We start from the raw sequence: 17820 nt of genomic DNA, 5'->3' as shown, positions 1-17820 counted from the left end.
ACTAACAAACAAGTCCCCACATGACTATATTTTTTCATATAAATTGCAAAAAATTGAGAAGATTCTCTCTAAGTACCCCATGTACGTTGAGTATTGTACCCCATATAGCTAAACTTAAAGCAAATGTAAAAATACTATGCAAACAAAACTAGGAACAAAATTGATTAAAGATGTTCTTTATGTCCATAGTTTAAATCAAAATATACTTGGTGCTCCACAAATGATTCAAAATGAATAATTTGTTCACTGGTAATGATTCATGTATTGAATCAACAAAGAAATGAAGTTGCTAATATTAAAATGCAACAAAGAATATTTCCCTTAGATTAGCAATGCGAGTAAAGAAAAGTTAACATGAACTCAATAGAACAAATGGCTGATAGATTCACTAAAACTCTTCCAACAACTTTTGATTCAAGGACGAGTGTCAAAAATGAAAGAACTTCCTTAATTTTCTCTTCAACTTACTTCTCATATTGTTAAATTAGAGAGAAGAGGTGTTCTATTATTGTCTTTCATAACTACAATGACATTACTTATATATAGAACATAACTTAAACTTAACCTAATGGGCCTTGCCCATAGATATAAACCTATCCTCTAACACCCTCCCGCAATTGTAACGGCAGTAAAACGAACGTTACAATTGGACAAATGACAATAAAAAACACCAATAGAAATAAAACCGAACTCAAATTCTTCAATTCTTCAAATCTTCAAATCTTCAAATCTTCAATGTCAATTCTTCAGTGAACAAACCTCGTCTCAAGGTACAAGGAGAACCCATAAACCGTGTCTCACGACACACGGAGAGTCAAAACATGTCTCACAATCTGTTTTGAAACATATCTGAAATTGAGACCAAAGAACCAATTTTTTTGTGAAAGTTGTGATGGAATGATCATCATCACAGAAGCAAAAGAACAAATTTTCGATGGAATGAACGTCATCGACAGTTTCAAAGAAACTGATCTGTTTTGAAACAGATCTGAATAGAATATCAAAAAAAAAAACCAAATTTTTGAAGAAAAGAAGAATAATAACACACCAACACCATCTCTAAACCCAACAAATAACCCTAATTTAATTCAAACAAAAACAAATTCCCAAATCCCCCTCTTCTTTTCAATAAATCAAACCTACAACCGGCACTAATGCCTGGAATAATCATTTGATTTCATGCCGAAAAATGAAAAGTCTAACACCATTCCCCATACTTGCCCCAACCGTTGACCAAAGATAAAAGCAAGCAGTATAATCACTGAAGCTGAGGAAGTTGACACACGACGAGAAAAAAAAAACGTATATCGGCCGGTGGGTGTCAAGAAATCAACCACCCACCGGCGGTGAGAGATGGAAAAAAATAATGAACCCTAGGATCGAAACCTAATCTGATACCATGTTAAATTAGAGAGAAGAGGTGTTCTATTATTGTCTTTCATAACTACAATGACATTACTTATATATAGAACATAACTTAAACTTAACCTAATGGGCCTTGCCCATAGATATAAACCTATCCTCTAACACATATTTATTCTTACAAAATTATTTATAACTATTCCTAGATTGCCTAAAATATTAATGTTCTTTTATTATCTCTTAACTTATACCCACTATTTCATTATTAACTAGTTATTAGGCCCGGGCTATGCCCCGGGTAAGAAAAATTTCATTTATTAATATTGTACTTTGATATGATATCACTAATTACAACTTGGTCTAGTGGTTAAAACTTTAGTACATGAACTTGAGGTCACGGGATCAAATCCTATACCATGCAATTTCTAATTTTTTTTATTGTACATGGATTACATGAACTAAAACTCTCTAGGGAGAGCGCCACGTGGCACCGTTCCTGGTTTGCGCACGCCTTTTAATATATTAGTATAGATAGTTGTTATTCATGTAACTTTATCATATAAAGCTACATAATAGTCATTAAAAAAATATTACAATAGAATAATTTGTTTTACCATTCCTATATATTACTTCTATTATTTTGCACTAATATCAACACCATATTTTTAATATGGGTCAACTAATATAGGACAAACAAAATGGAAAATATATCAATTAATATAGAACAAAAGAAACCAATTTTTTAAATAGAAACAATAAGAGAAGTGACCCATCCTATTCCGAAGGTTTAACACTAAATTATAAATATTAATCATGGTCATGTGTGGCAAAACACTTTTTCATTTAGTTAAAATATTAGCTATGGGAGTAATTAAAAATAAAATTTATAAAAAAAGAAGGCAAAAACAAAGAAAATATTAAAATAAAATAACTTTTTTATACATGATTTTACATATCAAACATTCAAGGCTTTTTTTCCATTTTCTTTTTATACAATGTTATTAACCAAGCCATCATAATTTTCAGGACATAAATAGTGACACCCAACTTAGTTCCCCTCCCTTCCCTTCCGATGCTTCCAAATCTGATGCTTCCATTTTTCTACATTTCCTCCTATCTGATAAGTGTAAACACTAATGGCGGTGGTGCACACATTCAGCCGGAATAGTCGGAAAACGAGAAGTGTCGGTACAATAGTCATAAACCAAATGATTAGCCCGAACCCACATAAGTTGGTGGTTCTGGTGTAAGCTAAGCTCGGACATGGTAGGCAATGCGCTGCCACACCTCTTCATGTTATCGGCAGCCGTCGCTGTAGACACCGGGCACTCACATGCATCAATTTCGAATCCTTTATAAGAAGCAACAAAAGGGGCATGAGACCAGTCAGTCTTTACCCTACCCCCTTGAGTGGCCCAATCATCTGCATTCCATATTGAACTGTAAACTCCCATTGCTTGGTCCTTGGGAAAGGGAATGCCTCTATGCTCTAAGTTTGTATGCTCACGTATGGGAGTCTCATCCACCATAAATCTGGATACCAAGAAAAAAAAAAGTTCATCAATCATTTGTGGGGACCATAGAGGTAAAACAACACATTGAATTGGCATGGTAGGGTATAAATCTTATCATAATTAATTAGTAGGTTGTAAATAAAATAATGTTTTTTTACCTGAGTGCTTGACATAGAATTATTGATGTTTAATAAAGTTATCCAATAAGATGTGTGATTAGAGAATATTTAAAGGGTCAAATTATCTATGAAAATTTGTCTTGAGTGGATAAACATCATTTACAAAAATTCCTCTTGAATGGATGAACAAAATTTATGTACTCCATTAACTCGATAAATGAGTTGAACTAATATCAAGAAAAATAGTCTTATTGCTTCAAAATAAACTTCTCTAGAGTTAAAACTACTATGCTATTTTGGGTTTAATATATGGGACAAGGAGTCAAGGATTATAAAAGGTAAGTTGAGAATAAGATTGTGTAATCATACATGCACAAAAAAATATAAGCTAAAATATATCTATACTAAAAAATGAATTATAATTTTATAAAGCACTCTATATTTCAATTTGACTATGTAAACTAAGAATGTTGTGTGTATATATATATATATATATATATATATATAATCTTACAATAGCTAGCAAATTGAATGAAAATATAAGAGTATAATTTTAGTAAATCTCTTTTTAACGAAAAGTCATTACTTCTATTTTGAAATAGTAGTAGTATACTTGAGTGAGCCAAATTAAAGGAAAAAAAAAAACACAAGTATACTAAAAAGTATTACATAGATCTCTCGAACTTCCAATATTTAATGTGTAATCAAAATCAAATGTGCTGCTTTAAAAAAAAGAAAATAACTTTATTTTAAAAAAAATATCATGCCTTGTAAGAGTTTGGTTGATTGTATTAAGTATGACAAGCACTAATACTACCTCTACAACAAAATCATACTTTCAACTACCAAGCAATATAGAGGCTTGTCAAATGTTCATTTATGTTACGACCAATTCCTTCTTTCACAACAACAATGCAAGGTAAATCAAACAGTAAATCACCTGAAACCAGTATGAATTATGATGCATTCGACCTGGAAATCTAATCAAGCATTTAGCATGTGCGTTGTATACTTAAAGAGACTGGCATCACGGGAGTATGAACCAAAAAGTCCAAAAGTAAATCTAGTAAAGCATCGTATATTATAATTAAGCTCACGTCCAATAGTTTGATTGTTACAGAACAAATTATTCATCTGATGTGGACAGCACAAATTCACGTGAAGTCAATAGTAATCTCTTCTGAATATATTCAAAGTTCACATTCTAATGTTAAGAGAATTAGAAAAATACAAAAGAATACGAATTTTTTAGAATAGGTAGCCAGTGAAATTCAGAAGCTCTTTCAGCCCATTCATTCACCTCACCACCTTACATACCTTTTCAGTTTTAACGATAGCAAGCGAAAGTCCATTAACCCATTTACTTTTACTAGTTAAAGCAAGGCTACATAACAAATTATCATGCAAGGCAAATCGGTAATTACGTACATCTCTTATTCGCTACAAAACCGTTTTAACAATGGCCCCGACTCAGCAACTCTAAATATCATACATATCATGCTATTAGAAAATATCCCCTACAATCGTTGTAATGTTTACTCTAACACGAACAAGTTTTAGAAAATGAACTTACACAACTTGGCGAGGAGTCCAGAGCAAGGAGTATTTGTGGAAATCTTTGGTAGGATCAAACCAAAGGTTGAGTCTTTGCTCTCTGTTACCCTCTCCATTTACAAATACATTAGTTTGAATTGAGTATGGCTCTCCAGTTGTGTTTCCCAGAAATTCAAAGTCAAATTCATTGTGAGTTGGACCTTCTGATGACATCTGCAATCACGCATTTCCAATATCAATCATAAATGAGTAAATGAAAATTAAATTCTGTCACTGTTTCAGTAAGAGAAATAATGTGTCTAGACATGAAATTCTGTTGATTTATAGAAAAATTTATTGAGGAAGGTACTCCCGCAGTTAATAATACAAGGCACGTACAAATAAAAATTATGTCATTAGATAATTTGTATACCAGATATTGGAGTATAATATTATGTACAAATAAAAATAATGTCTAGACATACAAGGCACTAACTTGGATACAAAAATAATACTGTTAAATTCGACCTTAAATATGGTGGGTGTCTGTCTTATAATATGAAACAAAAATCACAGTAACACTTAAGTGTTTTTTTAGGAAAATGATATACATAGCAAGGTGCTCAAAATGGAAATAAAATATTAAATCAAGTATTTATTATCTCAATTGATGTGAAAATGTATCTTGAATTCTTAAACTGTTTTCATTTAAAAAAATGTATTTCATGCTTATATGTAGCCCTTAACATTACCCTTTTTTTTATCATAATCATATTTTTTTTTAAAATTAAGGAAAAAAGATTTAAACTTCTAAAAACACTCACATCTATACAAATATATTAAAAGACGTGCGAAAAAAAGTCTACAAATCACGTGACACTATCATCAAATTTCGAATAGAAATGTTTTTATGTATATGTGTACTCCTCACTTTTAAAAAAATATATAAATGCAAGGTATTAAATACATGACCTTTGAAATGAAAAGTAAGAGCTTAATCATCAATACACTATGATTTTGTTGTCTAATGTTTCAAATAATTATAATTAACTAAAAAACTTAAACAAGTATATAAATCTCTAACACTATTATTATGCTTACAAGAAAATATTGATGTTATATTATCTTATCACAATTCCTTTTAAGGTATAATTTTCAAACTCAAAGCTTTCAAATATTTTTACTTATCACGTCATGACGTGAAATTTTCAATTTTTTAATGGACAAAAATTACGAAAAGTAGCAATATAAATTATAAAATTTAAAAATACTAATATATTTATGTTATTTTAACTGACATGAGGCATCGTCCGAAAAAAAAAAATAGTTTATACTCCCCCCGTCTTTTTTTATTTGCTACATTTTGCCATTTAGGGGTGTTTCAATTTATTTGCTACATTTGCAAATATTTCCATATATAGTACATAGGTCCTACACTTTATTTACAAATTTGCCATCACTCCCTTTTGATTTTGTAAATGTTTCCATATATAATACATAGGTCCACAATTTACCTATTTGCTTTTTTGTTAATTCCATTTATGTCAATAGTCCCCACTCCCTCCTTGGTCTTTGTGAAAAAGTGCTTGTAGCAAATAAAAAAAGACGGAGGGAGTATACCATAATGCAGAAATGCACCTTTGACAAGCTCAAGTTATTAACTTATTGTGCATACTTACATAAAAAGCAGTGACAGTGCCTGCTGAGTCGCCTTCAATCAGCTTGATTTGAACAGTCACCGTCCCATACATGTATTTGCTCTTTGATTGAAACCCAGCTCCTAGTAAATTAGATGCATTAACTTACTGTTATGATTCTTTTTAATAAATTTATCATAGCCAAAAGAATTTTTTGAGAGAGTATTTTTTTAATTGAAAAAAAGGGTTGTTAAAAATAGTACCAGAAAAGTTATCAAGTTTGAGCTTCAGTAGTTCTCCTTCATAGGTAAAATGGTCCAAAGCCCAGCTAGGCTGAAATAATTCATCGAACTTTGATGAACTAACAACTTCCACCATCATCAAGATTGCAAAACAAAAATAAATTATTGTCATTTTCATCGTAATAAAAGAAGCAATTATTACTTATCTTTTTCTTTCTGAAAGATGAAAGAAGAGAAATGTAGCGAGGGAGTGAGTTTTCGTGAGAGTGAAATAAATAGAGTGAAGTGAGTGACGAAAAATAACTGAGTGTTATTTATAGATAGAGAGTAGAGACCTCAGTAAAGATTGGCGTGTATGAGAAGCTGATTCTGATTTTAAAAATGAATGTTATAGCACAGGCGATTAGGCGATAGGCCATGTCATCATATTATGGGTAATTGCTTTAACTTTGTTTGAGCTTAGCTGGCTTAGAGCTGGAGTGTAATTTTGGGAGTACTCAATACTGCAGTGAGACATGTCGCTGTTTATAAGGATTATTACAACGCTGTGAACCAATGAGTGATAGACATATGGTTGTTTCCAGCTGGTCACTTATAGTACAGTTGGCACAGGCAGTAGAAATTTAAAAAGGACCTGCTTTTGGAATTCGCATTCAAATTTTTCTGGTATAGGCAGTATAGCCTTCCTCTCTCCTCATCATCATTCATCAAGATATTTTGAGGACCTCCATTCCAATATCTAAAAAATGATAACGTTACTTTTTTGAATTAATGGTATGAGAAGTAACTAAACTTTTCAGTTTTTCATATTCACCTCTGTTCTTTTTATTTCACTGTGGTTAAAGTTCTTTCTAGTTAATCCACCGTTCATTTACCTGATCACCTTTAAATCGATCCCAAAAATTATTCATTTATCTAGATAATTGTTTTATAGTTTGTTGTCATTAATTATGGAAAAAATTTACAAGACAGAGTTTAACTATTACCCGTTTTCTTTTATAGGTTTCAACTATGGAGTATTCTTTACAGGTCTTCTAAACCGTTTATAAGTAATTCAGGACTTATAAAAATCACAAGATGCTAAACTTGAGACCTGCAAGGATTAGTCCATAATTGGGACTTATAAAAGAAAATGTATGATAGTTGGGTCCCCTCTTGTGAATTTCTCCTTAATTATTCTATTACTTTCTCACTCTTCCACCTACCCCTACCATAAAGAGATGATACACATACATACACTCGTTGTATGTGCGCCACACCTATAGCGGATATATTTGTTACTACTAAATTATATATCTTTTGTATGTATTACTATTAAAATATATACCGTTACTAAAAAATCACAAACTTACAAACTTTTAAACTAGTTTTCTTATTCAACGATATTTGAATTTGCGTAATACATAGACGATTGTAATACTAGGGATGAAAATATCACATTATTTTTCTACAAACAAATTAAATAATTGAAAATGGCAGGAAAATTTAGTAGAAAAATGGTGAAGATGAAAAAGATGAAGCTAATATATGAATAATCTGAAGAAAAAAATTACAATTCTTTTTCTAAGTTAAACAAAGGATTCATAAAAATCTAAACAAAGAAAATTTTATAAAACAGATTTTTTAAACAAAGATAAAGAAAAACTATTAAAAACAAAATTATCTGCCGAAACATTGTAAGTTTGTAATAATTTAAGTAATAATATACATTTTAGTAGTAACACATACACAAGGTATAAATTTTAGTAGTAACACATACACCCAGTGTATGTGTTGCCCACATACACCCAGTGTATGCGTAGCCTTTGAGCCCACCATATGTTCTCTCTCCTCCATTTCATTCTTTGCTCCTCTCTTTCTTGGTCCATTATGAAGAGGTGGGCATCAGTTTTTTGGCCAAATTTGTTCTCTCTCCTAATAAACTAAGAGCACAATGAATGATTGCCCTATAGGTTGTGGTCATTAATAATTTTATTACCTCCTCACTCTTCCACGTACCCCACCATCATGAAGAGTTGGGCATTAGTTTTTGGGCTAAATTTTTTCTCTCTCCTAATAAACTAATATTAATTTTATAATCTCTCTCCTCATAACCCACAAGGAGAACGGCTAGAAGTGCTCTAATATTACTTTTGTACTCTTTCTTCGAGTTAAGTACACAATTCGGTACTAAACTTTGCCTTTTGTTCCAGTTTGAGTACTCAACTTTCAAAAGTTCCAGTTTGGATACTCATTTTGGATGTCCGTTACATTTGGTATCGATGTTTGCAAAGTTACCGTTACCAAAAAAAAAATTGTTACGTGGCAATAACTACAAAGTGACAGTTAATTTAGTGCACTAAAATTCAAAAAATACAGCTCAGTTCTTCAACGGTAAAAAAATCAGATATACATTGAAAAAATAGGCCAAACTGAGCCATGTCAACAGATATAATTGAACATCCAAAAAATCCAATCTTTCAATAAATCAGCAGCAGCATAAATATCAACTTTCCTGGCACCAAAAAATCCGATATTGTTCATCAGCAGCGAAAAAAGCAACTTCATCACCTTCAATTAATCAGGTACAAACCAACTACACTAAAGGAAAATGAAATCTAATGTTATTGTTTTCTTCTTTTATGAATGTGAATTATTATTTTTAGTATTTTGTGCTCCTACTCAGCAGAATGTCAAGAAATAGCTATGTTTCCATGCTCCCAATTCCCAAATGATGCCATTATGGGTTTGTTATAACCAAAATCAGAGTCTGGATAAAGGATAACCCTGGTAGAAGGTTTGTAGCATGCCCTGACTATGATGATGAGACTGATACAAGGGGATGCAAGTTATTCAAATGGTGTGATGTTGAAGAGCCTACAAAGTGGCAGAAAAATGTGATTTCGGGGTTAATGAAGGAGAAACAAGAGCCTATAATGGAAGTGATGTTGCTGAGGCATAATCTGAAGACAACAAATGAAAAGGCAAGGAAGATTAAATCAAATTATATCATGCTTAAAATTAAAAAGGGTGGATTTATGAGTGTTAAGGTTGGATTTGTGTACTCATTTTGGTTCTTGTTTGTTTATGGTACCATATAACTATGTAAGGGGTATATTCAAGACTCTAATTGCTATATCAAGCTATGTACTAGCATATTATTAACTAAATATAAGTTAATTTTGAACTAAAGTCTCCTTTGCATCCTTTTAGCCATTGCTAGGTCCTGAATATAAAGAAACTAATTCAGAATACATGGACAAATTATAAGGTAATAAAAATGTTAGCTTATTAAATCAAATCACATACCTGTAAAACTTGGCTTGTTATTATTTGTGGAGCTTGTAAACCCTTCTCTGATTGTGACTGACTGAATGAGTAGTCTTGGCTGAATGAATATATAGTATATTCACCCTCATAATCTGAATAATATGCTACTCTCCTTTGGATGGGTGAGTTGTGTGGTTATTGTGTTGTATGTGGGATTGGATGAGGGATTGGTTGTGGTGTTGGCTGAGGTGTTGGATCATGTGTTGGTTGACTTGGTGGCTGATGTGGTGGTTGGGCTTGGAGAGTAGCAACTCTTTGGTAGCGACTTGGGTAGGTGTATACACCTCCACCTCCACCTCTATGGTGCATGGGTGCATTGGTGCTCCTGCTTTGGTGCTAATACTTGATTCACTTGCACCTATGTGCATAGACTCTGTAGGTACATTCTTGCAACCTCTCTTGTTATGCCCTTGAAGACCAAATAGGCTGTATGTCATTACTAAACTTTTTTTTTTTCAATATTTCCGACGTTGTAACTTCTCCAACTTCCTTCATTCTTTTCACTTGGCGCTTGTTGTATACTTTCTTCAGTTTTGGGGCAATGACCAAATTTTCTGAACTAGGCCACTCTTCTGGTCCATTTAGAGGCTCCAACAAATAGTCACATGCGTTCAAATACACTTGATGTGTGAAGAACTAGTTAACATATTGCTCTGGTTGGTTAACTTTGTTCCAAATTGCAACTACTCAATCTTTGCAAGGAATCCCACTTACTTACGATCCATTACAGCTACAAGTTCTGTCATCCAAATTCACCACATATTTTATTTGTGTTTCCCTTTCCCTCACCCCATAACAGAAACCCCCCCCCCATCCTAGAAGGTATTCCATCCCCTAGCAAAAATCTTGTGTTTTTCAACTTTCTGTTGTATTCTTGGACACAACAACATCTCTTTCTCACCTACTTCATCCCTCTTCTTGTGCAACGTCTCCATCAACCCCTCCCTGATGTCCTCCAACATAGTGATGATAGGTTTATGCCTTGAGTTCAATATGTAGGCATTGAAAACTTCACTCATGTTGTTATCCACACTATCACTTCAAGACATAGGAGTGTAGAAAGCTCTACACCATTTCTTGTAGTTCATATTTAGAAGATCATCAGTAGCTGCAGTAGATATCTTCCTCATCTCTTCTATGTTAGATACAAATTTATTTTATGTGGTGCTCTTTGATATGATCCATAACTGATTCTTGTACTCTAGACCAGTACCAAACAACCCTCTGAAGTTACATTAGACATGCCTAGCATATACCCTGGTCTCAACTTGTGGAAACACGTTTGACACGGCTCTCAATAAACCCTTCTATTGATCAGACATGAAAGTGTAACCATCACCTTCATTTGTTCTCAAATTCTCTCTTAAAAGTGTCAAAAACCATGTCCAACTAGAAGTAAATTGAACCTCCACTACTGCCTATGCCATTGGGAACATTTGGTTGTTCCCATCTCTCCCAACACCAACTAAAAGTTGTCCGCCGTAAGGTCCTTTTAAGAAACAACCATCAAGAGATATAAAAGGCCTACATCCAGCTAAGAACCCCTTTTTCAGTGCCACAAAACAAATGTAGATTCTTTCAAAAATATTACCATCCATCTTAATTATGACTATATTTGCCCGATTACTCTTTTGTATCTTTGCAGCATACCTTGGTAGCAAGGTATATTGCTCCATATACTCGCCTACAATCAAACTTTGTCCCCTCTTCCTAGCTCTGTATGCTACGACTCTGCTTACCTTAATCCCCCACTCTAGCCATACTATCTCTATTATATCGTGTAGCCTCATGTAAGGATTTTTTTGAACTTACTCTGATAATTTTTAGCAATCCAAGTAGCTGTCATCTTTTTGTTTTGGGGGCTCTTCCACAAGTGTGTTTGGACACCAAGGTTTTCACCATAAATTTTCTCTTCCCCTTCTCCCATGAAGCCCAAATCCTCCAAGAATAACCTTTATCCTTGTTGATGCACACTAGTAGAATAATTGCTTATTTTTGTGGTGATATTGTTGCGGTTTGGCCCATACGCATTAATATATCACGTAAAAAGAAAAAGAAAATATAAAATAACCATATTGCTGCAATTTCGGACAAATTTTTTATGACTATTTGACCAAACACATTGCTGTGGTTTCTGCCAAGAACCGCAACAATATATTAAAATAATATTGAAAAATTATTATTTGAACCTACTGTGCTGTTCCTACAAAATATCACAATAATAGGATTTTAAAATTAAAATATAAAAAACTCCATCTAGGGTTTAACGCACTCCTCTAGTCTTCTTCCTCTCTTCAGTTTCATGCACTCCCTTAGTCCTTTTCCTCTCCTTCCCTCACTCTCTCTGCTTCTATCTTCCAGATTCGACACTCTCATACTCTCACTCTTTCTCCTTCTCTCTTTCGAATTCGACACTCTCACTCCTTCCCTCATCCTCTCGCGTAGCTTCGCTGGTCGATCGTTCGATAAGAATTAACAGCGTCACTCGCCAGATTCAACACTCTCACTCCTTCTCTCTTCCAGATTCGACACTCTCATCCTCTCGCGTAGCTTGTCCTTCGCCGGTCGACCGTTCGACAAGAAACAACGGCGTCGCTCGCCAGATTCAACAACTCGAATTAACGAGATTGCTCATCGGCCTTAGGTCTCTCGCCGTCGGCCTTGCTGGTCTCCTGAAGACGAGTTTGTCGTCGTTGCTCTGACGGTTGATTTCGTTCGTCGCAACTCGCAGCTAGGGTTTTGAATGTGTTCGGCCTTGCGTGAATTTTTTGAATTCGTTTTATTTTAGTATTGATTGGTGTTTATTGTCTAGATCTAGTGATGTTTTATTTTTATTGTACATTTTTATTTTTTAGAATGAATATAATGTTAGTTTTTTTTTTTAATTTTTGGTCTTTTTTTGTATATTTTTCCTTTATATATCTTTGTTTTATATTGCAGAATATTTTTTGTAAGAGCACATCTATCATTACTTTAAATTTGTTGTGTTTTATTTTTTCCAACAATTTTTTTTCAAATTTGATGGCAAAATGCAATTTCTTTTTACTCCTAATAGTATATATTGTTGCAGTTTTGGCTAGGAACCACAACACTACGTGTACCATATTGCTGCGGTTTTGGCTAGGAACCGCAACAATATGTTGGCCTATTACTGCGGTCAGAAACCGCAACAATATGTTGACCTATTGCTGCGGTCAGAAACCGCAACAATATGTTGACCTATTGCTGCGGTCAGAAATCGCAACAATATGTTAATTACCTATTGCTTCGCCCTTAATTGCTACACGGCCAAAACCGCCGCAATAGGCCACTTAATGACCGCAACAATAAGCAATTATTCTACTAGTGACATCTAGCCTCTACCCTGTTGCAGTCATTCATAGTGAATGATATGTCTCTCCTAATCTCAAATGACTAGTCAATATTACTTTTCTTAAAGCCTTTGTATTTTCAAAATGTTGACCTACATAAAACTTAGAGTCAACTTCAATATCCCCTCCATCTACCCCCTTTGCTGGAAGTATGTGTCTTTTGTATTGAAGGTGGAGCATCTAAGTATCCATAGTCGTCATCTTCATCTTCACCTTCATCAGGACTATCAAGCTTACTATCCCCTTCAAAGTCACTTCCAAACAAACTCTCAGTCAAGCCCTTAGTTGCAGCTACTCTCTTTAACATCTCTACTTCTTCCCCGTAAGATTGTTGCTTTTTTTTTGTCCTCACTCACTTTGGTTCTAGCAGTAACAAATTCATCATCATGCTCGTCTGTGCCTTTTGTATCATAGTGTATATCTACAGGGGAATCATTTCTAGTATGGGCAGTATTTTCAGGGACCATTATTTCATCTCCAAAACATAATAATTGCACAAATGACCCTAGATCACACTAACTTGACCCAACTCCACTGCTATGATTACTCCCAAATGGCCCAACACTTGCATGTTCTGTGTAGACATGTACAAGCTTTTACTGTAATAGCAGTGCTAAAAATGTATCAAATATTTTCTTAGCATAGCCCAAGTACCTCATTCTAGTACTTAAATCTTTTCTAGGACCAAGAAAATGAAGCTTAATGATGTCATTGTAACCCAAGTTCTCTATGATTTGTTTTACATATGAAGCATCAACATTATCACGTAAGTTCTCATATAGACTTACTTGACCACCATCATATCTCATGTCACCATTAACAAATCATTCTCCACAATGATGCACAATTATGCAAGGTTTTAAATCCATACAATCTGTCATACAAACATTTAAATAATAATTTAAGTGCAAGGAATGGTTAAACAATGATATTATATTGTAAGTGCAATTACTGTTGAAACAAGGCTTGAAATACTTAACTAATTTCATATATAACAATATAATTCATTCATACAAAAGTGGAAGGCTCCAACCAATTACATAACCAAAATACTAAAATTTTTTGGAGACTACATTCATATCAACAACAATAAGAATATTGTCATAGCAGTAACAACCACCCTAAACACAGTCAGTGACTGCTACATTCTCCCCTAACACCCATAAACTAAATACAGCTATGACAAAGCTTCCTTACATGAACCACCATTAACTTACCCACCAAAAACTACCCCAAAAATCCAACAATCTTCAACAGAAATAGTTTAAGTCTGTGGCAAATCAAGATACGAGATTTACAAAAGCAAAAGGGTTGTAGGCACCGTTGATGAAGAAGTAAACATATTTAGTTACCGCTGAGATGACCACTCTGGAGGAAAAGGCTCATTCAACGATTATTTTGTGTGTGGCTGATGACATAATTAGTGAAGTCGTGGAGGAGGAAACCGCATTTGGTCTAGAGGTGATCATGGGCCGGGCTGGGTTCGGGCCGGGCCGCGGCCAAAAAAATTTGCCCATTGGCCGGGGCGGGCCGGGCCGGGCCTAAATTCGGGCCGAATTTTTGTGTCCAAAGCCCGCTATTTCGGGCCGGGCTTAGCGGGCTTTTGCGGGCCAAAACGGGCCGGGCCAAAAAATAGACTAAAAAGTCGTTTTTAGCTTGCCCAAAGCCCGCCCAAAAACAAAAAAAAATGACCGGGTCGGGCCCGGCCCGGCCCGCGGGCCGAAAAATTCTGCCCAAAACCCGGCCCAAAAACGGGCCGGGCCGGGCCAAAATGATCACCTCTAATTTGGTCTATGATTGAAATTAGAGAGTATGTATATGACAAAATCTCCAACCAACAAGTTGCTTTTGAAGCAACATTCACTAGTGGAAAAATAAGGAAGAGCTGCGCTAAAAAAGGCCCTTAGGGCTGCGTATTCTGGCAGCAGCCCTTTCCATAGCAGCCCTTCACTTTTAAGGAAGGGCTGCGATTTTAAAAGAAGGGTTGCGTTTTTCACAAAAAACGCAGCCCTTCATGTGTAAAAGGGCTGCGTTTTTGTACTAAAACGCAGCCCTTCTTCAAGTGAAGGGCTGCGTTTTTAGCATAAAAACGCAGCCCTTCGACCCATAAAATTTTTTTTTTTTTTTGATATTTTACTCTTAAAAATATCAAGAAATTTACAACAGGGAAAATCAACAAGAACAATCAACATTTATAGATCTGAAACTCAAAACCGAATTGAAAATTACTAGAACAAAAACGAAAAAAAAACTCATTCGTTGGTAGTTGTAATTTGTACATTCATTTATACAGATTTGAAAAACCTAATTATCCTCTGGGTTCTGGACACTATGACTATGATCTTTAGGCCATGTGAGTTATTTGCGAGACTCACACTAGCCAATTTGGTGCAAAGTGCAGACCAATCTCTTTGGATTCGAGCTGGCTCATACAATTCTATGCAATAACTTATGAAACAACTTATGAAAGTCACAATCAATAATTTATCTTAGTAATTCCATTTATAGATCTGAAACTCAAAACCGAAGTGAAAATTACTAGAACAAAAACGAAAAAAAAAACTCATTCGTTGGTGGTTGTAATTCGTTGGTAGATTGTACTTTTTAGTTAACAAAAATGAGAAAATAGAACAAAAACGAAAATGAAAATTAAACAAAACTCAAACTCAAACCTAGATCTGAAAAAAAAACTCAAAAATTATAATCTACATACCAAAAAAAAAACTTCTCCTGTTCTTCTTCTTCGATAGTGTGTGGAAAGAGATCGTCGTTTTTCGAGGAAATTCCGTCGCCATCTTCGTCTTCTTCGAAGCAAATTCGTTGTTCTTCTTCTCCTGTTCGCTTCTCTGGTTCTATTGGTCAATCGCCGTTTTTCCTCATATGGACAAGAAGGTGAGAGAGAACGACGGTGCAAAAGAGGATGAGGGAGAACGACAGTGAGACAGAGGATGAGAGAGAACGACGGTGAGAGAGAAGAAGATTTTAGGGTTAATGAAAGCGGAGAGAGAACGACGGTGAGACAGAGGATGAGAGAGAAACAAGGGTGAGAGAGAAGAAGATTTTAGGGTTAATGAAAGAGGAGAGAGAATGAGGAGAAGGGAGGAGGGTGAGAGAGAGGATATGGACGTGGGAGAGATATGGACGTGGGCTGATTCATTTCAATTTTTTATAAAAACAAAAGCCCAAAAAGGGCTGCGTTTTTTTAAAAAACGCAGCCTTATAAGCCATAAAGGGCTGCATTTTTTAACAAACGCAACCCTTTATTAAAAAGGTACTCTAGAATTGATCTCAAAACACCATATGGGATGTGGTCAGATAAGCCTGCAGATTACTCAGATATGTGAGTTATTGGTTGTAATGTTACTATCATGAAAATGAGGGTAAGTTGGAACCAAGGGATAAAACGGAAGTGTTTGTAGGATATGAGGATGGAGCAAAAAGGTTATAGAATTTGATCCCCCTTTGAGGGTAGGGTTATACTGAGTAGAAATATTATCTTTGATGAAAATTATATGTTTAATCCTACTATGAAGTCTATTGTTGTAGCATATAGTGGTAGTGTTGATAAACAAGTGGAGCAGCGAGTCACTCATGATGAGAGTGATGATTATCAATACATTGTTTCTGAAGCACCACCATCTTTAATACCAAATGAAGAGGTGCCCAGCGTGGCTCGGGAGCATCCTATGAGGACAAAATTTGAACCCCCAAACAGGTATGGATTTGAAGATATGATGGCTTATACACTACAGGTTGCTGAGGAGGTGGATGTCTATGAGCCATCCACATACAAGGAGGCAGTTACATGTACGGAGTCTACCCATTAGCTTGCTCCAATGAGGGATGAGATGGAGTCACTTCATAAGAACGAGACTTGGGAGCTTGGCCTAAGCTTCCAGGGAGAAAAATTGTTACTTGTAAATGGGTTTTTAAGAAAAAGAAGGGGATAACATCTGCAGAGGGGGTCAAGTATAAGGTTCGGCTGGTTTTAAGAGGGTTCAAAAAAAGGGAGGGTGTATACTACAATGAGATATTTTCACCTGTAGTCAGACATACTTCTATCACGGTGCTACTAGTAATAGTTGCACATCAGGATTTTGAGCTTGAGCAACTAGATGTGAAAATAACTTTTCTACATGGAGAGTTGGAGGAGGAGATATACATGGCTCAACCAGATGGTTTCTAGGTTTCAGGAAAGGAAAATTGTGTTTGCAAGTTGAAGAAGTCCTTATATGGGTTAAAGCAGTCTCCGAGGCAGTGGTACAAGAAGTTTGGTAGCTACTGATGAAGCCAGGCTACAACAGGAGTTCATATGATTGTTGTGTGTATCGCAACAAGCTGACAGATGGATCTTTCATCTACTTAGTGTTGTAGATGATATGTTAATAGCTGCTAGGAACAAGTCGGATGTTCAGGAGTTGACGGAGCTTCTCAGTGCTGAATTTGAAATGAAATATTTGGTGCAGCTCTCAAAATTTTGGGTGTGGAGATTTATATGGAGAGGGCTCAGAAAAGCTTTTCTTGTCACGGAAAGGCTACATTGAGAATATATTGTCAAGGTTTGACATGTCAACAACAAAACCTATAGATACTCCAAGTGTTTCCAATAGTCATTTGTCTGTTACGTTTGCATCTAAGTCTACTGAGGAGAAGGAGTACATGAGTTAGGTTCCTTATGCTAGTGCAGTAGGAGCTTGATGTATATTATGGTTTGCACTAGGCCGGATCTTGTG

General features: G+C 35.0%; 1 protein-coding gene across 1 annotated transcript; it reads right to left on the bottom strand.

The window, feature by feature from the left end:
• Positions 1–2279: 2279 nt before the first annotated feature.
• On the bottom strand, positions 2280–6722 carry LOC104884948 (xyloglucan endotransglucosylase protein 6). Its single transcript, XM_010669658.3, has 4 exons — positions 6429–6722; positions 6208–6308; positions 4569–4762; positions 2280–2895 (listed from the first exon to the last, which is right to left on the bottom strand). Exons 1-4 carry the CDS (start codon positions 6583–6585, stop codon positions 2496–2498), a joined length of 852 nt encoding a protein of 283 aa, XP_010667960.1. The 5' UTR covers positions 6586–6722; the 3' UTR covers positions 2280–2495.
• Positions 6723–17820: the final 11098 nt, after the last annotated feature.

The sequence above is a fragment of the Beta vulgaris genome, chromosome 9 (assembly GCF_026745355.1).
Source record: "Beta vulgaris subsp. vulgaris cultivar EL10 chromosome 9, EL10.2, whole genome shotgun sequence".
In the NCBI taxonomy this organism is placed as follows: Eukaryota; Viridiplantae; Streptophyta; class Magnoliopsida; order Caryophyllales; family Amaranthaceae; genus Beta; species Beta vulgaris.
This window is presented reverse-complemented; position numbering and strand designations above follow the sequence as displayed.